The following is a 22023-nucleotide window of genomic DNA, read 5'->3' as shown; positions in this document are numbered from 1 at the left end:
CAGAATGGGAGTGTCTGTCACTCTTGTCCCTCCCCCAACCCACAACTCCTGCGCTTTCCTAGAGAATGACAAGCTTCCCAGCTGCAGTGCCTGGCTCTCACCCTCCTTTCTGACCTTTTCTCAGGCATGTTCCAGTATAATCTGCAATCTACTCAGTAGGAAAAGGAAACAGCAGCGCCCTGCTGAGAAACAGTGCCTTCTGACCCACATACCAGGCTGCACAGGCTGAGGAACTGAGCAGGAGACAGAAAGAAAATGGACACACGTTCCCAAACAGCTGAGCAGACTGAACAGGGACAGAATATGCAAGGGCTAACCCAACTGCATTTGGTTTTGCTACTATTTCTTGTGGAGGAAACAGATGATAAAACATTGGACAATTGTATGAAATCAAGCAGAAACATTTGTTGCTTTTTCTAAGAAAATTCTGTGATACCATAGTTATGATTGCAGGTATTTAGAGAAAAACAATCCATGTTTTCCAGGTGGAGACAGGTTATTAACGACCTTCTGCTACTGCGCACAGAACAGCCCAGAACTCACCCTCTGCTGCTCTCCAGTATCAAGGAGAATTAAAAGTATACTTCCAAGAGAACTGGAATTACGTCATTCTGTGACTGTTTTTAACATACTTAACATATACATACAAATTAACATACATGACACTGTTATACTTGTGTCAATAAATCAACAAGACCTTCTCCAGGTGTTCCTTCCTGGCTCTCTGAATAGTCTCACCTGTTTCTTACTCTTCAAGTACTGCAGGCTACTTTGATGGAAGCATTTCCTTAAAGCTAAAATGAATCCAGTGGATTTAGAAGCCTGACATGTAAAATTCAAAAAGAAATTGTTGCTTTTCTCCTACCTCAGAGAGGCGGAGCCTCGGGTGTGTTCAAGATTCAGCCTCACCCGTGATCCCGCCATGGCCGAGGAAGGCATGGCTGCTGGAGGTAGAAGGACATCAACACTGCTCTACTGCCTCGTCCACGATGGCCTAGCGCGTGGCATTCTCAAAGCTGCCAAAGCCTTAGTCGAGCACCAGGCCACCTTTGTGTGCTGGCATCTAATTGTGATGAGCGCGTGTATGTCAAGCTGGTGGAGGGACCGTATGCTGAGCACCAGACCAACCTGATTAAGGTTGATGACAGCAAGGGACTGGGGGGAACGGGTAGGCCTCTGTAAAAGCGGTTGGTTGCAGTTGTGTAGTGGTTAAGGACTATGGCAAAGAATCTCAGGCCAAGGATGTCATCGAGGAGTACTTCAAATGCAAGAAATGAATAAATAAATTTTTTGCTCATTTAAAAAAAGAGAAATTGTCACTATTATAAAGATTGCAAGCACAGTGAGTATAATTTACTCAAAAAGGGCAGGGCTTGGGCTAGAATGAGGAGTGAAGAAAAAAAAAAAACCTAGGTAAAAATAAGGCTTGAAAGAAGCTGCGATTAAGAGCTGGGGCAGTCCAAGGTGCAAGAACACAGGGTGAGGAAAAGAGCACGAAGAGAAAATATGAGAAATTTTATGTAAGAAATTTTTTTTAACATTTTAACATTACTGAAAACTTTAAAGCATATGTGATTTAGTCATGATCACACAATCAAAACAACTGACAAACCAAATGGTAAAATGTGTGGAATGTTCAGTACTTCAGTGCTATTAGCTCTTGAAGTGAAGAATTTTATTAAGCCCTAGTGCTCCTGACACTGGAGAGCTCTTACTAATTCTACCTCATTTTTACCATTGGGACTGGACCACAACCCTCAGTCAACAGAGGTTGGGAACCCAGAAAGTGACCTACATTTATATGGGCATAAATGCAAAACTAAACTGTGCAAATACTTCCCAGAAGCAGAAATGATTCTGAGCCTTTCTTTTTCCCCAAGACTCAAATCCCTGCCCGAAGCAGTAGTTCAAACACATGAATATAACCCGGCAACTGAGGGGCTGAGGCAGGACTGCAAAGCCAGGATGAGGCCAGCGCGGCACCAGCGCGGCACGCATCTCCAGCACATCTACTGACCGCACCAGGGAGCCAGCTCCTCTGAAGCAAGCTCAAGGCAGTCCTAGAACAAAGTACTCAGGGACAAGCACATCTGACGCTAGTGAAAAACTACAGACTCAAAACATCATCGCCAATCTCCCTGAGACCAAGCCCAGGGTAAGACGAGCACCGTACAAGGAACACCTCAGTGAAGTTATTTCCCAACAATCCTGTACACCGACCGCACAATTAGCTTGTACAGTAACCACAAAGAAAGCAGATTTATCAAACATTGCATTATTTACACCAGTATGCATATAATGTATAAATGTATCAAGTGCTTATTCAGAAACAAAAAGCCACTCCTCACAATAGGCAGAAACACCGAACTAGCTGCAATCAATAAAGTATTCCTTCTTTTCCTTTATGTAGTTGGCTAGCTTGTTTGATCCTGAACTCATGGAAATCTTCCTTTCTCAATTACCCAAGTTCTGAGATTGCAGGGATGTGATTCCTTTTAACCTTTAAAACAAAGAATACTAACTAACACGTGGTTATTACTAATACTAAAAATGACGTGTGTGTGGAGCTTTTTAACCATTCCTTTTGAGGGAAACAGTGATAGATGCCTGCAGTCCTAGTACTCAGGAGACAGAGACAGGGGATTATGAGATCCAAGTCACCCTTGACTGAAGACAAAGTTCATGGCCAGCCTGGGCTACAGGACTCTTCCTTCCTTGTTTGTTTTGTTTTCCGAGACAGGGTCTCTCTGTGTAGCCTTGGCTGTCCTGGACTCACTCTGTAGACCAGGCTGGCCTCGAACTCACAGAGATCTGCCTGCTTCTGCCTCCCGAGTACTGGGAGTAAAGGTGTGAACCACTACACCTAAGACTCTTTCTTAAAAAGGAGAAAAAAGTAAAGAATTATTAAAATTGAAGCATATTATATTTAATAACAAAGATAGCTATAAGATGTAAGCAACATTCCTTTAAAAAAAGAAAAAGAAGAAGAAGAAGAAGAATATTAAAAACCAAAATGGCAGACTCTTTTCTCACAGCCCCCAGTCTCCACTGTTCTCTCTGGCCCTTCACCCTCCTGCACTGCTAACAGAAGCCTTCCTTCTTATTACCCATGACTGTTAAGAATATTTTCTGGCTCTATTTCAGCATCATGACTCAGGTCATGAGAAGTGTCAAAGATGCATTTCCTTCAGATGGGAAAGAGCACCAGATCTCAATGACACACAAAGACCGGAGTGTGGTGTGAAAGGGCCACTGCAGCAGTTTCTGACAAAAGAAAAGATAAACCTGTTTATACTCAATGTATTTTCATATCCAACTTGAAAACAAGTGTTTATATATACCAGGTAAGAAAAATATAGTAAATTAATGCTGAATTTTTACTCCCTAAATAACCAACAATTCCCAGAATCAAACTGTTAAAAAGATAATTTAAATTTAGCACATTGTGCTGGGCATGGTGGCTCATGCCTTTAATCCCAGCACATGGGAGACAGAGGCAGGCGGATCGCTGTGAGTTCTAGGACAGCCTGGTCTATAAAGGGAGTCTAGGACAGTCAAGGCTACACAGAGAAACCTTGTCTTGAAAAACAAAACAAGCCAATTAAACTTAGCACACTGTCAGGATATTAAGAATACTTCAAGGTCAGGGCGCCTCGCTCCAGTTCTGCCAAAGTACATCCATATATTTACCTCTGCACATCAAAATACTTCTCATAGAAACCCTTGAGCATTGAAAGCACAGCAGTGATTCCATGAACAGCCTTGAACACATAACACCTGTAAGGGAGCAACCGCTTCTCTCCTGGGACTTCCAACTGTGGAGCCCAGGTCACTGCGGGAACACCATATTCAGTTATCTGTACTGACACCTGACCTTTTTCCAAATCTATGGTTCTTATAAAAAGTTAACGTGTTTCAATCCACACCGTGTCTAGACTAGAGTGAACATTTGTAGATCATTTGCTAGGCAGGCTAGATCTTGACACTGAACGTGAAAAACTTGTCTCTTCTGTAGTCACCAAGTACAGCCGTGCCCACAGAACTCCTCTGTCCACTCTGAAATACTTCTCTCTGGTGCCTCGTTGTGGCTTGACAATTCTCACCTGCACAAACACTTGGGCCACAGTGGATAGCTCTTTCAGTGACCCTGAAATCCCTTCCCTCCGCGCCCCCTCCAGCTCACACGCCGTCCACCGAGGAATGCAGGGAGCCATCCCAGTTCCCGTCTCTCAGTATACATAACCCTGGCACAGCCCTGACCCGCTCCTCATTTTCCCCCTTGTCTTCCATCTTGTAACTGTTTTGTAACTGATTGCTGATCAAATAATTAAACTTCAAAACTACTCTGGGTGCCACACTCCAATCAGTTACCTTTTGAGCCTCTGCCCTCAACTGTCTCAGGCCTCTTACTTCCATCAAGACCAAATACTGGAAAAATGTTTCTAAATTTCCTTTTCACAAGAACAAAAATTAACCAAATATTTTAGCCTCCTCTAAGATGACTTATTGATAAAACATTTTTGACATCTTTTTTTCTCATAAAGAACTAAAATTTCCATTTCTGGGCCTCCAAGACATGCCCCCAGAGCAGTGTGTGTACAGCAGGGTTCTTCCTTACTCGTCCTACTCAGGAAAGGAGCTAATACCACCACTGGATTGAAATCTCTACTTCCTGTAACTATCAACACCACTTCAGAGTCTATAGTCCTCACTCCTGCAGTGTACACAGAGCGGAAGACAGAAGATCCCTTTACCGGGAAACGGCTCGTCTTGTTTGTGTTGACTTTATATACACGGTGTTTGCCTGTGTGTACAAGAGCGTAAGGTTCTGTGGAACTGGAGTTACAGAGAATTGTGAGTCAGCATGGAGGTCCAAGAAACTGAACTGAGGTACTTTGTAAGATCAGACAGTGTTCTTAACCAGAGTTCAGGGGCTGGAGAGATGGCTCAGCGGTCAAGAAAATTAAATACTGAAATAAAAGCAAAATAGTAAGTAATAAAAGCAAAGCCTGAAATGATAATTATCAGGTAGTGGTCAGTTAAAGATTCCAGGACACTGAGGCCAGTACTTGGGCTCACCCAGAGCAAAGGGGTGTAGGTACCAGTACTTCAAACCCTAAGTATAGCGTACAGTCAGGGCAGAGAAAGGAAGGACTAAAACAACAAAACAACAACAACAACAAAGGAAGACAAATCATGGAGATAACACCACAAAAAATAAATTTTAAACCCTAAAAATATTAACTATTTCTACAAGACAAACAACAGACTACATATAAAATAAGAAAAAGACATGCTACTAAAAGAAACGCCTCTTAAAAACACACTGTGAGAACAGGACTGCAACAGGTCACTGGAAGGTGGCATCAGGGAATCCCTCACAAATCACAAAAGAGAAAAAGGACAATGAACAGACGAGAGCTTCAGGGCCCAGGGTAGAAGATACAAAGTTCTTCTCACGGGATTTCTAGAAAAGGGCATAAAAGAAAACAGCAGAGAAAAAAATTATGAGGCGTTGAAAGAAGAGGCCACTGGGGAACACCATGTGCAGCAAGGGAAGGACAGGACCAATCAGTGTTAAGGGGGAAAAGATGAATTAACAGCTCTACCCGTCCTGAATCATGGGATCTAGTCAATTGTTGGTTTAAAAACAGAAAGTCATCAAAAAGCAGGGTACACATGCTGCAGCAGGGGCACTGGGAACACACTGACACCACTTATGAAAAGAACACAACTAAAGTGCTTCTCTATAGAACTGTGAGGATTCACACACAGGAACCGAGCGGCTGCACAAGGTACTCAAAAGAGATGAACGCTGATAGTAACACATTTCCTAATTCACAATGAAGAATTTGGGGAATAAACCACACACACACACACACACACACACACACACACACACACACACACACACAACAAAAACACAATAAAATGAAAGGTTTATGCTCCCAGAGTATCCAAGTTCAAGCCTCGATCACAGTAACTGAAAAGCTGAGAAAATACTGCCCTCTAGAGGCATTTCTCATTAACCACTTGATGATGATAAAACTGTACATAGCTAATACAAAATTGTATTCATAAGAAGAAAAAAGTAAAACAAAAAATTTGCATGTTTTGGTATTTATTTTATGTTTTTTTGCAGTACTTACTTTTCTAAAGTTTATCTAAAAAACATAAAAGATTACAGTATTTAAATTGAGTTTAATTTTATTTGAAAAAATATTTCAGTGCGTACTGCACTGGACTTTAAAAGCTGTGGATCATCTGGAGCTTCTGAGGGCCCTCGACACTTACCTTGCTTTCCTCACACATGGCACTACCTGTGCCTTCTGCTTTGCTAGTGTGCCTGTGTGTGTGTGAGTGCACGAATGTCAGCTGTTCCCACACACCTCCACATGGAAGCAAAATCCTATGCTCTATTGCTCGCCCACTTGTCCCAGGGCTCTGTCCCCTCTTAATGGTTCCATGAACCTCAAACTGCTGTTAAAAAAAAAATATGAGCTGCAGCTATCTTTCTTTGATCATTTTTTTTTCAACTAATAATTATTTGAAAAAGATATTGAGATGGGGGTCTAGCAGGAGAGCATAGGCTGGTCCCAAATTCATGGCATCCTTCCTGTCTCGGCCCCCACAGGCCACAGGCTCGAGTCGCCACATCTTCACTTCCTATGTGGTTTAACTTAGACATCTTGTGAGGCCGCCCTTGTCCAAACATTTGCATAAAGAACTCATCTGCTATCTCTGCACAATGACAGAAAATGACATGAAAATATTTAAAATGCGGATGATGTTGGTGTACAGCAAATGTCAAAATGAGCATAATGTTATGCCAACATTTTCAGAGGATGACTCGGGAGCCAGGGAAACATTAGGTTTTTAGAAACAACTGATTAGAAACAAGGCTGCATCGACCTCGGGCAACAGACTACACAGAATGAGCAAAACCCCAGGTGTTAAGTGACCCCAAGGAGGACTATGTACCATTTATATACTCTGTGTCAGATGAGGCATGAAATTTAAAGCAGAACTACAGTGCACATGATTGATTTTTCTTGGCAAAAATTAAAACATTCATGGAAACTTCAGTCCACAAGTAAACAGAGATGTGGAAAGAGCAGTGAAGACCCAGCGCACTGGTGCTGACTCTCCCAAGGAGGTGAAGCTGTGCGGGGCGAAGATGTGTGGCTGCTTTGTATTTACAATGTGATGCAGTCTGTACCAAGAAAACTCCCTATCCACCAAAGTAAATAATTACAATAACCATCAAATGGAGGCTATAAACAGTCTCCAAGTGGTAAGACATGAATTCCGCACACAGATGCTAAAAAGAAAGAAATGCTGCAGGACTTGTAAGCCTTTTGCTGACACATAGCAGCTCTGGGTCCAAGAGATGAGAGGCTTCCTTCAAGGTCCTCAACCGCCGGGTTGGGAGGGAGCAGGAGCTGGAATTCAGCTGCCAAAAGCTGGAGCCCAACCACAGCTAGACCCAGTGAGCTAGAGAGAAAGAAGCTGGGCTAGGGGCATGCTGCCGCCTGTATGTAGGTGGACGCAGGAAGAGGGGCCAGGGATAAAGGCTAGCCTGAGCTACATAGTGAGTCCATGTAAAGACGTAAAAAGCAGCACCATGAGTATGGCCACTTTCACCTGTGGTTCCAATCGCAGAAATAGTCACAAGTTAATGTCCAAATTGAAAGCAATCAAAAGCTTAAACAAAACAGCTTCATTTCATTCAAATACATTCAATAACATTCATTGAAATGTTCACTTACACTGTTTTTTTTTAATATGGGAAATAAATCAATCCTGCACACTGCAAGGTGTGAGTGTTTCCTATGTGCCGAGCACTCTGCAGGGTGGGCATATTACTAGCCATGTTTTAAGGGTAGAGAATTGCTATCAGTAGACAGAGGAGCAACTGGTCTACCATGAGGAAGTCTGACGCCAGGTCCTCTATGACCAAACCAACACAGCTTAGTAACGAGGACCATGAAAACCACCAACAGGCCCTGCCTGGCTTTGCTCTCAGCATCACAAATAGATGAACAGAACCAAGGAAGTGGTGAGCAACTACTGCAGCTAAAGAACAGAAAAGAAGAAGCAGCTTTTCTTAGGAGAAAGCAGAGCACAGTCTGTGAACTGGGGTGGAAGGACAGGATTGTAGGAGTCCATGTGTGGCAGGACAGATAGATGGTGAGGCCTAAAGGGAAAGCCACATCCTAAGAAGACCGTGTTCCTCCTTGGACATTTCTCCCCATACCCCTACTGCCCCAACCCCGCCCTCAGCAATCTTCCCACTACCTTCACTATCCCTGCCCCTTTTTATATTACATTCCAGGAGAAAAAAGAAAAGGACAATCAACACTTGACGGTGGCAGTTTTATCTTCTTAATAAGATCCCCACAGAGTTCCATTACAACCCAGGAAAAGAGTTCTTCCCAGTCCTTCCTGTCAGTGTCCACCTTCACTGCCCAGTCGCTGGGACCTAACACAATCACTACCTTCCTCCTGGCCACTTCTTGATATGGTTTTCCGTTTCAGGTCACTTGCTAGTGACTTTCTGGATGACAACTCTTACCAGGAGCTGCTATCCTGCATCAATCCAGAGTGCTTGGGTTAAAGATGTGCAACACCACACCCAAATTCTTTGAATTTGTTCATAGCTCCATGAAAACAGACTTATTCTGATTTGTTCACCAATATTTTAATGGCACTCAAAAAAGCCTCGACACATATTAAAAAACAAACATTAATTCACAGTGGCTGAGTAAGTGACCGTAAGCAAAAACCTCTTAGTTCTGACAAGTTATGATTTATCTAGATTGCTTTTTATACATGTATGAAAATGCCATAATGCAACTGTTTATATTAATTTTAAAATAAATTAAGCAAAATATCAAATTACAGTTTCTCTGGGAATAACTTCTTTGATTCTACTTTTACAAACTGGTACACAAGGGACAAAGATAATGTGAAAACACAACAATTCTGCTGTCTTTGACATCAATAAGAGACACTAACATGTCAATCAGTAACTCCTATATTCAAGTAAGAGCAGCACTGAGGCTTACTCCTGACAAAGCATCGAAACAATGCTTGGGGAACGTAGGTAGCTGGTTAGTAAATAAACAACAAGGCTGTAATGATAACTCGAGGTACAGAAACACAAGGTAAGATGGCGTTTCCCGAGAGTGAGATGAAATCAGATGGGACATTCTCCACCCCATCTCGCTAACAGCTTCGTGAGACACAGAACTTTCACAAGACCATTGGAGAGCCATAATATGGTTAATGAAAGAAATGGTTTTATCTTTTTTCAAATAAGACTAGAGGTACTTGAAATGGATGAGGAAAGAAATAATTATCAAAGATTCACCACTATTTCTGCATGACAGACCATTTGAAAATCTATAAAAGGTGATATACTCTCAGAAGAATACTTACTAGTTATAAATAGGTATAATTATTAAGGAAAAAACGACGCTCCAGTAAGTCATATTGTTTAATGAGGTGGCCCAGCGATGCATACGGTCATATTAAAGCAGTACTGTCGTCAAGTGCAACTCAAAGCAGTGGTAAGCACGGATGGCACCTGAAGGCACAATAACTGAAGACATTATTTCAGATATACTATGACACTGTTTCAACTGTAAGAATGTGATGTGCTAAGACGCTATTTGCACTAGCCACCAGCAGCTGCGCATGTCACTGGCAAAGCATAAAGATTCCTATATACCCTCATGAATCCCAACATAAGAATGCCTCCTCAATTCCAGAGGCCAGGCAATGTGACAGGAAATGAAAGAGATATTTACAAAGAATATACTTCAAATAAATAAACATCCTCTGGAAAACTTAAAAAAAAAAAAGATAAAGTAATCCTAACCTACAGTGGATCGGCTCCAAAAAGCTAAAAGGAAATACCCTATATCAATTGTTATTTAACAGTTTCCTTTACTTTGCTAAAAAGAGCACAGACAAACAAGGCAATGCGGCCAAGACATGATTCATTTTTCAGATGAATCCCTCCCTGCTCCAAGGTTTACATTGTTTTTAACCAGCATCAGACTGTTTACCCACACAAATTGTAAATACATCATTTTTAGAACTAACCAACAACAATGCCTATTTTGTTTTGACATGGAGACACAAAGAGAAAATGAAGAGAACCAACCACTGCTCTGGGGTCTATGCCTCCAAAATAAGAAAACACGAAAGGAGTGAAGGGGAGCTGCCCGCCGAGGGGGCTTCACGCTGAGCTGGCAGGAGAAAAGGCTGCATGTAGAGGCAGCTCAACCAGCTATATCGCACCGAAAAAAGGGAGGAAAAGTGGGGGTGAAGAAGAAACAGTAAGAAGTGGCTTGAGCCGGGTGTCTTTCAGTAGCCCAACCTGGGTATGCTCTTTAATAGGTAGAGAGATTAGAAATGTCTCATAAAGCCGGGCGTGGTGGTGCACGCCTTTAATCCCAGCACTCGGGAGGCAGAGGCAGGCGGATCACTGTGAGTTCGAGGCCAGCCTGGTCTACAAAGTGAGTCCAGGACGGCCAAGGCTACACAGAGAAACCCTGTCTCGAAAAACAAAACAAACAAAAAAAAAAAGAAGTGGCTTGAAGCCTAAGTGATCTCTGCTGCAGAGCGGGAAACACTTCAGAGAGAGGGTAGTAGAGGTAACTCTACGTGACAGGACTGTGTGTGTGTTCACGTTTAAATGGTATCTTCTATTACATGAACTTTTTTATCAGATGGATATAAATTGATGAGTATTTACTGTGTTAACCATAATCTCTCCATATAAAATATAAAATAGTCATTATTAAGTAGAGTATGTGATGCTCCAGAAAACAAATATCATGCTAAGGCTTTCTGAAGGAGAATGGTGCAGGCCTTGGGGCCGGTGACTGATGGGTACAGCCACACTGCAGCTCTCTAGACGCTACAGCAGGGAGATCAAGGCGGCCAGGCTCCTGTGGCCTGTATCTGTGAGACCTTATCTGAAGCAAACACAACAGAAAAAGGAAAACAAGAAAACACGTAGAAGATGCACATATGGAATGACTCAGAATTTCCACTTAGAAATGAATATACATTTTTAACACAAAACATTGAAGAAAATTTCACTGCATCATCAAAATTAATAATCTCCAAGCCAGAAGCTTTAGTATCTTCAGACACAATAACGAAAGGGCAGCATGTCTGCACAAAGGAATGCGTGAGGAAGTGAAGCACAGACTTTGTAAGGGCTAGCCTCAACCACTTCAAAACTGGCGCCACAGGAACTCTTAAGACAAGAAGGAGGCATAGGCTGTAATCTCAGCACTCAGAGTCTATCTACGCTGGAAAGAACAAACTCAAAGTGAGCCTGGCTGCAGTTTGACCAGCACCCACCCTGCACCAAGACCCGAACTTGTAAAAGGATGTTACAAAATAAAAACACAGCAACTATGTACACACAAGTCTGTTTACATCAAATGGACCCTAATGAAGAGCTTTCCTGGGGTAAAACTAGTTTTACAATGCAAGTGAATGTCATGGAAGTCAGATTACGGTTTAATATTATAGACAAGTGGACAGAGAAGGATTTTTGGTGATGTTCCATGTATTGATCAGGATGATAGCATTGGGGTAAGACTTTTCTGTTCTCTGTAACTTTCTGGGATGAGTCCCAGAGAATTTTAAAAATAAAGTACAAGAACACTAGATCATGACAATTCTTACTGAACTGCAGTACCAACCAGTACACAAAGAATGTTCTGAAATACATATTCCAAATGTTATGAAAACAAACTCAGTCTCAAACCAAATAACCCTTACACACTGGGAAAATAAAGCAGATAAAACACCATGAAAAAGATGGGCATTATAATTTTGGTTCATACTTACTAATTAATTATTTAATGAATATAAATGTTTTAAATGTCCATAGGACTTAACCATAGCACCGACAGAATATAAAAATTTACAATGGATCCCAAGCTAGTAAAAATTCATATTAGAGGAAGACGCTATGAGGAAGCCGCTGAAAGGGAGGAAAACGGGTTTACCGTGCAGCGGGGAGCCGGAAGGGCTGCTGGACAGGCCTGGGACAGGACTACAGCGGCCGCCTTGCTTAGATGTCAGTTCCTGTTCAATCTCTTCCAGCCCAGCACTTTTCTGGAAACGGCTCATGCGATTCACCACGCGTGGCGACATATGTGTGCGGACACAAGGCTGGCCACCATAAGGGTTGATGGGGAAAACGTGGGAAGTACCCCGGAGGGTACTGACCACCACCCAGCGACAATCGTGGCTGAAACAGATGTCCTGAACCTAGGAGGGAGGAAAGAGACAAAAACAGCTAAAGTCACTCGGGACGGAAATAGAATGGAAATACCAATATGGCAAATGCACACAGTATTTTACTGATTACCATGACTTCATGGGGGAACCTGACAAAACCTGGAGTGGAAGGTTCCGTTCCCTGCTCTTTAAAGTAAGAGGTAGGAACCGCCATGGTCCCCAGCAACTGACCTATAGAGCTATAGACCTACAGAGCAAAACATAAGAGGGCCTACCACAAAAATATGGGAGACTAAGTTCAGACCCTCAGAAATAGTAAAATAAGGTCAGGCATGGCAGTCGATGCAACCAAAGTGCTTAGTGGGGAGTGGGGAGACTGGAGTGGGGAGACTGGGGGCTGGGGGCAGATCCTAGAAGCTTGCTGGTAAGCTGCTCTACCCAATCAGTGAGCTCCAACTCAAGGAGCTCTTTGTCTCAAATGAAGTGAAGACAGCTGGCATCTACTTCCAGCCTGCACACACACCTGCATGCACGCACACACAAGGTCTATACACATTCATACGACCCACTGTCCTAACAGGTTCTCTAGTAAGTACAAGACAGTTAAAACTTCACAGTATACTAGATAATGCAGTCAAAGTTACCAATTCTTCCTTCCTTAAATACTGATGGCCTATCACACCACACAGCAGGGATGAAGAGAGAAGTGTTTGTGGATATGGTTTTCAGGAGACAGCAGTCCTTGTCTCATAAACAAAAGGGCAGGGCTGGGATGTCTTATGTATCAAAACAAGATGCATCAACAAGGTTGGGCGTGGGTGGGTGGTGCTCAGGAACTGGGGCAGGAGGGCTGCTGTGGTTTCAAGGCCATGCAGGGCTACACAGTAAGACTACTTTATAATGAATAACTTTTTAAATCCAACAAATGAGTTTAAAAAGAAAAATATTCTTTAGAGACATGTTTCTGAAGACAGATAACTTAAAAAAATGTCACTGTACACTGTTCTGAACTCAGAAACTAAACCATTTCGATTACCAGGAGACAAACCACATTTCTAAATGCCTGGGACTCCAACACAGAGAAGTGGCTGCAGAACCTGGGATCTCCCCTACAGGGTGAGACCCCCCCATCTCAAAACAACAAAACAAGCCCCACACCACAAAAAGAAAACCCAAAATGTTATGAATAGGCAACAGGGAATGGATGTGCCCAGGAGTACAAGCCCTTTTACACATAAGGCCAACAAGCTTGAGCTTAGCAAACTTTGTAACAGACCCAACAGTAACCTTTCAGCTCTAAGGAGAAAGAGAAAGTGAGGGCACTATGTAAGTGTTTACAGTAACACAGGGTTGATAAACGGCAACTGGGGACTCTTATCCCATCTGCATCGTCATCACTGAGGAACTGGAAGTAGAAAAGGCCTCAGAACTCTACATTAGATGGGTGAGGTCACTCGGTCCAGGAGCCGCCAATGCTGTAGTTTACAAGATTCTCCATAGCACGTGTACAGTCACCCACGCACACAGAAAGCTTTTACAGGAAGATCTGCAATGAGTTAGAACAAGAGGCCGATGACATGAAAGTTCATCTAAATATTCAACAGCGAATAGATGTTTGGTGTTGAAGATGTGGGATGGGGCAATCCCGCCCTAAATATGTGTCTAGGAGGGTGTTTCCAGAGAGGTTTAACTGAGAGAACGAGTGAGCAGCCAGTCTGTTAGCCATCTCCAGCCTTCACAGCCTCACCTACCATGGCAGACGTTTAGTAACCTCCTGCCCCGTATTTCCTCTTACAAGTGTGTATGGTATGACCTGTGAGACAAAATCAGCTTCGGCTGCTGAATTCTGGGGAAAGTATCAGGTTTCCTGATAAAAGAAATTAATAGCAGGGATATTCATTCCTTGAACTCTAAAATAATTGCCAAGGAAATAGCAATAAAAAAAGCAATGAGGTACGGAACAATAAAACTCAGACAGGCTGGATGGGGTAGCAAGTACATGCCATGTCAGCGCGCTTGAGGCTGAGTCAGGAGATGGGGCAACAAAGCAAGACCCTGCCCCCAAAAGTAAAAGGTTTAGTTGAGGAAGTATAGTAGGAAACTTCTTACTTTATGATGAGAACAATCTAGTTTTGTTTTGTTTTGTTTTTTTAAATCCGTTGTGTCTGCTCCCTGCTCTCTGACTTCCCCTACTGCCCAAACAGAGTGTGGCTAATGAACAAGGGTTTGCAAACAGGTACGGCAGGAGAGAATGAGTGGGAATGACGGGAGGGAATCTGGAAGAAGAGAATGCTCTGATAGTCTGAAAACTCAAAATAGTAAATGCCCTTGAAAAGGACAATATTTTTCAAAAAGTATAAAAGATGCAGGTGTGGTGTGACATGCTTTAATCGCAGCACTTGGGTAGGAGAAGCAGGTGGACCTCTGGAGGGTCTCTGAGTTCGAGGCCAGCCTGGTCTACAGAACAAGTTCCAGGACACCGAAGGCTACACAGAGAGACCCTGTCTCAACAAACAAACAAACAAACAAAAACCATGAAAGACAAAAGCCACTCCATAATAAGCAGCCTCGGTCTAAATCATCGGATGAAATTTGTTTAATGGAAACATATAGAAGTGGAGAACGGGAGATAACACTGTGAGGATTGAAATCCAAATTCTACACAGTCCAACTACATACCTGATAATTTTTTTAAAATCACTTAGAATCAAGAAAATGATCTTTCCCTAAAGAGGCTGTATATGCAAAATAATAACCAGTATAAGGGAAATAAAAGCACATTTGAGGGGAAAATGTTTGGAATACTGACAAAAGGAGTAATCTCCATAAACATTTGAATATTTGTACTCAATGTTCAAAATTAGTATTTAGTATTTTCAATACTATTCCCTCATTACTTTATTTGCTCAATAGAGGGCAGAAAGACCATTGTGTGTCTCCCACATTTTTCCATGTAAAATGTGTTTGTTAGTAGAAGTGGGCTTGAAGCAGCATGTGGAATCTGTAGTTGGAATAACACCTCCCTCTTCTCTCCTGTCCTTCAGAGACAAAAAGAAGAACTAGATTGTCAAGCATGGAGGTTGATAAAATATTGCGCAACACTAAGATGGGGAGAGGGGTTAAGTGGTGCCAATATCATCAAGGGTCAGCGAGCTGATCTCTACCCAAAGCATATGCAGCAGTACCCGGGATGTCTCAAGTGGGATGATTGGTAGGCAGCACTATGTCAGTGCAATACAGATGTTGGTATACATAAACCACAATGTTCAAAACACTCCTTAGGAATGAAGGCTCTGTGCTAATTGACTGGCTTAGATTGTTTTAACTCACAATTAAAGATTTCAAAATGAGCGGAAATGTTAGTCCTCTTTTGTCTTGAAGACATTTAGCAGAGTTTAAAATAAGGAACTCAATTTCTTGGCTACTTTTTCTGTCCCTTCACTTACTGAGAGAGGCAGAGAGCAATCATGGGGAGACGGGGGAACAGATACAAAATAGGCAACAGGAAAGGAGGGGAAACAGAAACAGAAACATAAAAACAAAGACAACCTCACATGGGGAAGACCAGGGTCTCACAGCTCTCCCGTTTCTAAGTTGGAAATACAAACTTAGCCTCTAAGGATTTTAAATATTTGACATTAATTTATTTAAAGAAGCAGCCACTTTAAAAAAAAAAAAAAAAAAAGCAGGCTTTAAGTGATTTTAAGTTCTACTACTAAAATTTCCCTCATCAAAGACATGAAACCCTCTATGTTTCCAGACAGGAAGATAATCACAAATTACGAAGCATGAGAAGCATGAAGGAATTGGAGGACTAAGCGTGGCCACTAAACAGCACATTATTAAGCAACCCAAGGGTCAAAGGAAAAGCCTCGAAGACTGACAGACACATGGAAACAAATGGAATGTTTACCTAGGAAGGACTCAAGCAAACAAGCTCTTACACCCAAGAAATCAGAAAAAGGGGAGAAAAATAGTTGAAGTAGGAGAGTGAGAAGTGAAAACTAATGATATGGGGGCAAAAGCCTGTCAAACGAATAAAACTGGAAGAAAAAAGAAAAAGAGGAGGCAATTCCCATCAGACTGACAAGGGCGAGAGAAGGACACTCAGCATCAAGAATCGGGCACCCAGGCCCAGCTGGCATGGCGAGAGACACAACAATGACTGAACATTTGTAGTTAAGGAAATTTGGAAAACACAGCAGTTCTTCAAACTTCACCAACTGTCAGACACAGCCAAAGAGCTGAGCGCTTAGGACCTTCTGTTTGAGACAAAGAAGACAGTGGCTTTTCTGAAGTAACTATGCCCTGATTAAAAGGTACAAGAGAAAAACCTTTAGGTCTAAGGTCAGACAACCATTCTTCGGCCTTCTAATATGAGAATGGTCCGCTCACAGTCTATAGTCCATCAAACTAAGTTTTGCTCCGAGTTAACATAAGAACAAGATAAGGGATAGGTGACTGGGGGAGGGGAGGTTGGGTAGGAAAGCAACTCGTTTCCTTACGGATCATCTCCAGCCTACATTGCTGGATAAAAGCTGATGAAAAGCAAAATCAAGGACTGAGAAGATAAATCAGCCATGCACGTGCCCCCACACTAAATGTCACACATACAAAATGTAACAGTAACTACAATTTCAAAAATCACAAGAGGTGGGTACTGAGGCAGAGGCAGAGGCAAACCTGGTCTACATAATGAGTTCCTGGATAGCCAGAGCCACACAGAAAGATGCTATCTAAAGAGAAAACAAATTAAAATAAGCCAAGTGTGGTGGCACAAAAAATAGTCTCAGCCTTTGGGAAGTAGACACAAACAGCTGAGAATTCAAGGCTAGCCTGGGATACAGAAGACCCTGCCTCAAACACAACAACAAATTCTACAAAAGACCCCAAATCACCTTTAAGGGGTAAGCACTACCACAAACTGTGGGAGGTAGGAGTAGAGAGAAAAGTGCTACAAAGAGGAAAGAACAGTTAAGCATTTTTAAATTGGTGGTTCAGACACAACCTGCACATACAAAACTGAATATAGACACTTTGACACAATGAGTATACACAGATTTGGTTTATCTAAAAGAGGCTGGTATAGTAAATCTAATATAGAACCATATTGTATAACATTTTTCTTTGAAATTATGAACATTATCAGGAGAGACTGGGTGAAGTCTTTATGGAATCTTCTAGTATTTTCTGTACAAGTGCAGGTAAAAACAACAATCATTTCTATTTTAAAAAGCAGAATGTATTGACATTGACCTGTCTCCTGTGTCAGCTATTCATCCTTGGTGGAGGTTAAGTGGGGGCAGACAGAAATCCAAAGACTGAGGGAGAAACATGACTGGGCCAGGCTTATAGAAAGAAGGCACATCCCTCTGTACATGGATGTTCCATACACCCCACCACAGCACTGGCGCTGAGGAGCTGAGGCCAAAGCCCTCAACCTATCCACAGATGTGATTCCGCTGCCACCCAGAGAGTGGATGGCATCAGCCTGTTACAGCTGCCATGGGTACAAAGGCTATGGTGCACACTGGATATGCTATACCATGTTTCCATAGGGATACAAGCAAGGATGGGTAGAAGGACAGGATCACGTGGTCCAAGTTCATCGGCTACACACCACCCAGGAAGTTTGAGCTGGGTTAAATGCTTGTTTGAGAAATTTCCACCAGGTACATTGAGGACAAGTTTACAATCAGCCACCTACCAGGTTGTCCACCAAGAGACCTCTAGAAGGAAGTCTGTGGGTGAGACTCAGGTCATTGACACCTGAGCAGGATCTCAGTGCAACATCGCCACCTGCCTGACAGAGAGCCCAAGTACACCTATTTTTTTGAAGTTAGCTATTTAAGGAGTTGCTAAGTTCTAACCGACACAAGGAGGCCAGAGGCGGTCCTTTCCTACTTTGGGATGGGTAAAATATGAAGGTGAAGGAGGTCAAAACCATGAAAGGACCAAAGGTTCAAAGGGGAGTGGGTGGTCTCAAGGGCCGCTCTGCTCCATGAAGCCATGCCATGGGTTCAGCAGCCACTTGGCCCACACAGCTCCTTTCCTCTGCTCACTGCCAGCACGGCTAACATGATGGTGTCCCCAAGGCCAAGAGAACTGTTTAACCCAGAAACTCAGGAAGGCTGGAGTGCCCAACAATCAACAATGGGAGAATAAATAATGGAAACTCATCTTACCTATTTTAGTCAGAGAGAGAGAGTCAGAAAGACAGAGAGAAAGTAGAGCGATGGGGGAGACAGAGGGCGGAGGGAGGGAGGGAGGGAGGAAGGGAGGGGAGGGAGGGAGGGAGGGAGAGATGGGGGGGGGTTTAATGGAGAATGTAAGCTCCTGAGCACAGGCACTCATTGCTCACTGCTTTCTGTCTGTGGACACAGGATCAGCAGCCTCCATATCCTGAGCCCATATCTTTTCTTTCATGACAACTGTGTGTCCCCCAGAGCTGTGAGCCAAAATGAGCGCCCCTTCCTCAAGTTGCTTTTGGCAGTGTTTTGTCACAGCTACAAGAAAAGTAACTAATACATTAAGCAAGCACTCTGCCAACTGAACTAGTTGATCGGTCTTAAACAGAATCATGAACACAGACAGTTTGTGTCTCTTTTCTCTTAATGGCTTCTTTCAAAGGGCCAAACTGTTTCACTTTTATTAGCCAAAGTTTACAAATCACATGCTTTAATGGATTTTGCTATTAGTGTCACATTTTAAAAAATCTGTGCCAAACCTAAAGGACATTTAGGTTTCCTTTTAGTTTCCTTATACAAGCTCCATGGCTACTGGCTTCACACATGTCCATCATTCCTGCTCCCAAACACCCCCCCCCCCCCCGCCAATTAATCTAAGTTGTTTGTTTAGGGGTCTTTTGTTTTGTACTGAGATAGGTCTCACTACGTATCCCTCATGGGTCTAGAGCTCACTGTGAAGACTGTGCTGGCCTACAACTTACAGTTAACATCCTGCCTATCCCTCCTGAGCGCTGGGATTTCAGGAGTGCATCAGAGTGCACTTGACTCGTGTGAATTCAGTAAGATATCCATGTAGATAATACTACAAGGAAAAAAATCTCACTGAGATTTTGGATAAAAATTCCAAACAAACTCAGAGGAAACTGAAATTGTAAAGCTATCATGTACTCCAGTAAAAGCAAAGGCTAAACTTTCCATAGTCAGGCCTTTATTTATTCTCAGCAGTGTTTTCAAGCCCTCAGAGTATGGATATAATGTAGTATTTTGGACACGAAGATATGCTTAAATTATCAACTGTTAGGATTTGGAAACAGAAGGTGGAGATGGGCTGAACTCAGGGTCCTGCACATCCTGGACAAACACTGTAACTGCAAACCTGAATCCCAGCACTTTTTTTGAACCAGGGTCTCAATAATTTGCCCAGGCCTATGCACCAGACTTTATATACTGACTTTTACCTTTTATGTTGTTAAGGCAACTTATTATGTGCACATTTTTAAATGTAATTTATATTTTCTGCAAAATCAACCATGTCTTCCTTGAATATAGACTTGCCCCGTCATTTCTTGCCCACAGATGCTCTCTCACGTTCTCAGGCGCCCTCGGCAGAGCCCTGGCGTTTCTGTCTTTCCAGTTCTCTGTCCTCAGAATCTATGACCTTGGTCTCTTAGAGCTGACACTGTTGCATCAGCCCAGGGAGACAGCAAAGCCAGCAAGAGTCCCTTCCCTGTTCTCAGTACCCCTAACGGAATGTGGACACACTCCAACTTTCTACATGATTAACCTAAAGTTTAAAGAAAGTAATTAGCTTGTGTTGAGCAGGTACACAGGGAAGCTTGGCAACACAGATGCAGGCGATGGCTATGACAAGTGCGCATTTTCAGAGAGAAGGAGGAAGCACAAAGCAAGCACAGGCCACAGTCTAGACCTCTGAGAATACCCAAGATGCCTGGAAACTCCGCATTTCAACAGTCTGTGAACTAGACCTTAGTTAAACTCAACTTTGAGGAATCTACTGAAGAATGGCATAACCGGCAAAGCACAGGCTTACCACGTGTTCCAAAATCACAGGACACTTCTGTACCAGCATAAGCATGCGTACATGGTGTTTGATCACATAGACACTAAAAATTAATTTTTATCTCAAATCACAAAAAGCTTTGACTAATAATACAAATAACTGAGTTCAGAACTAAAGACGTATTAATCGTACTACTCTGCAAGACTTTTAATGTAAAATTATTAATATTTTCATGCTTTTTATCAAACAGACTACAGCAGGGACTGCAGCAGGCTGGAGTGAGTCTTGACAGTGTCTGTGAACCAGGCATCTGTGCAGAGAGCACTCAAGCAAGCCATGCTGCAGTGTGCGGACAAGGCATCGCTAAGGGGCGTGTAGCTGCAGGAACAAGGCCCTTCTCCTCACAGCCTGTGAGCTCCAGGAGGAAAATTACTGTCAGATGCATGGGGTATCCCCAGTCAAAGACCACGGAACAACCTAACTCAACATAATTAGATCCATATACTTTATTTTCTCCCTTGCCTGATTAAAGTGCCCTTGGAGTTCTTGGAAGAATTCAGAATAATGTGATTTTTCAAGTACTCAAAGATGGCCAGATAAATCATGTGCCAGACAGATTTCATGATCGGCATTAAATTTTATCAGTTCAAAATAATTTTCAGTAGGACCTTATAACGATTAATTTTATGGTTACCAACTTAGGTCCTTATATGTTTATGTTTGGTTTTTTAGAAATTCCAAATTACAAGGTAGACCCGAAAGCAAAATTATTGTTTATAATTTCTATTTCATATGGCAACCTAAAAATTAGGTATATGCTTGGCAATACCAAACATTATTATCAATTTTTTTAAAAGAGTGGGCACTGTCCTGAGACTTAGAAGCATCAGTAAACTTAAGCAAGATTGCTAATCCTCACTGACCTTCTAAGTTTTAAGTTAAATAACAAATAACACTAATAAAAACCCAAGCATCAAAAACAGGGGTTGAGTGCTAAAACATGCACATTCTCCATGGCTTTGATAAGGCTTGGGGATGTGTCTAGAGACATGAAACCTACACATACAAGGCTGATCTAAAAAAGCAACACAGCACAAAATAAAATGCAAAGGCAACTAAGCTGGACATAAAAGTCAGCTCCACATCAAAGAATGCTCAAGACATGACAGAGGTATCTAAAGACATGTCCGAGAGACCTGCTTGCAAAATCTGGTCCACACTGAATGCTAAAAACACACAAACAAAAAATATTGCCTTTTAAAGAAATATGTATTTTTAAAAACCCAAAATGATACATTGGTATCCTCACCAAACAATTTGCAAATCTCCATGCCTGTTCTCCCAGCAGGCAAGGCCGGGGGGGGTGGGGGGGTAGTCTTCCAGGCCAGCCTAGAAAACAATCTATCTCAAACCCACACTCTACCTCATAGAATAAAATGAGAATACCATCACTTCTGTGATAATTGAGGGGGATTCCACAGAAGAAATGGGCTGTAACATTCAGTGTGCTGAAATCATAAGTAGCCAAGAAATGATGGACTGGTCCTGAAAGAAGTAGACTAAAATTACCACAACTCACTTTCCGGGGTTCAGTCCTTCTGCTAGTTGTTCAAACAACTAATTACATGTCACTGGGGTTTGACAGTTAACAGGGCAGAGTTCGTTTTACTTAGTACTTAGAGGCTGCTTATGGCTGTGTAGGAAATTGTTCTGATTTGCAGTGAATGCATGCTCACTGTGGGTTGCAGGGTCATGCTGACT

The 22023-nt window shown here is 42.4% G+C and overlaps 1 protein-coding gene across 8 annotated transcripts in view; it reads right to left on the bottom strand.

The window, feature by feature from the left end:
* The window catches only part of Bcas3 (BCAS3 microtubule associated cell migration factor), a 464077-nt gene that overhangs the window by 313827 nt on the left and 128227 nt on the right, over window positions 1-22023 (bottom strand). For all 8 annotated transcript variants that reach the window (XM_051158189.1, XM_051158193.1, XM_051158191.1 and 5 more), the window contains exon 14: window positions 12039-12303. In XM_051158189.1, coding sequence (XP_051014146.1) covers window positions 12039-12303 — 265 coding nt within the window. The remainder of the gene's footprint in view (window positions 1-12038; window positions 12304-22023) is intronic.

This window comes from Acomys russatus, chromosome 16 (genome assembly GCF_903995435.1).
Source record: "Acomys russatus chromosome 16, mAcoRus1.1, whole genome shotgun sequence".
Lineage (NCBI taxonomy): Eukaryota > Metazoa > Chordata > Mammalia > Rodentia > Muridae > Acomys > Acomys russatus.
Note: the sequence above shows the minus strand (reverse complement) of the source record. Positions and strands in the feature narration are given on the sequence as shown.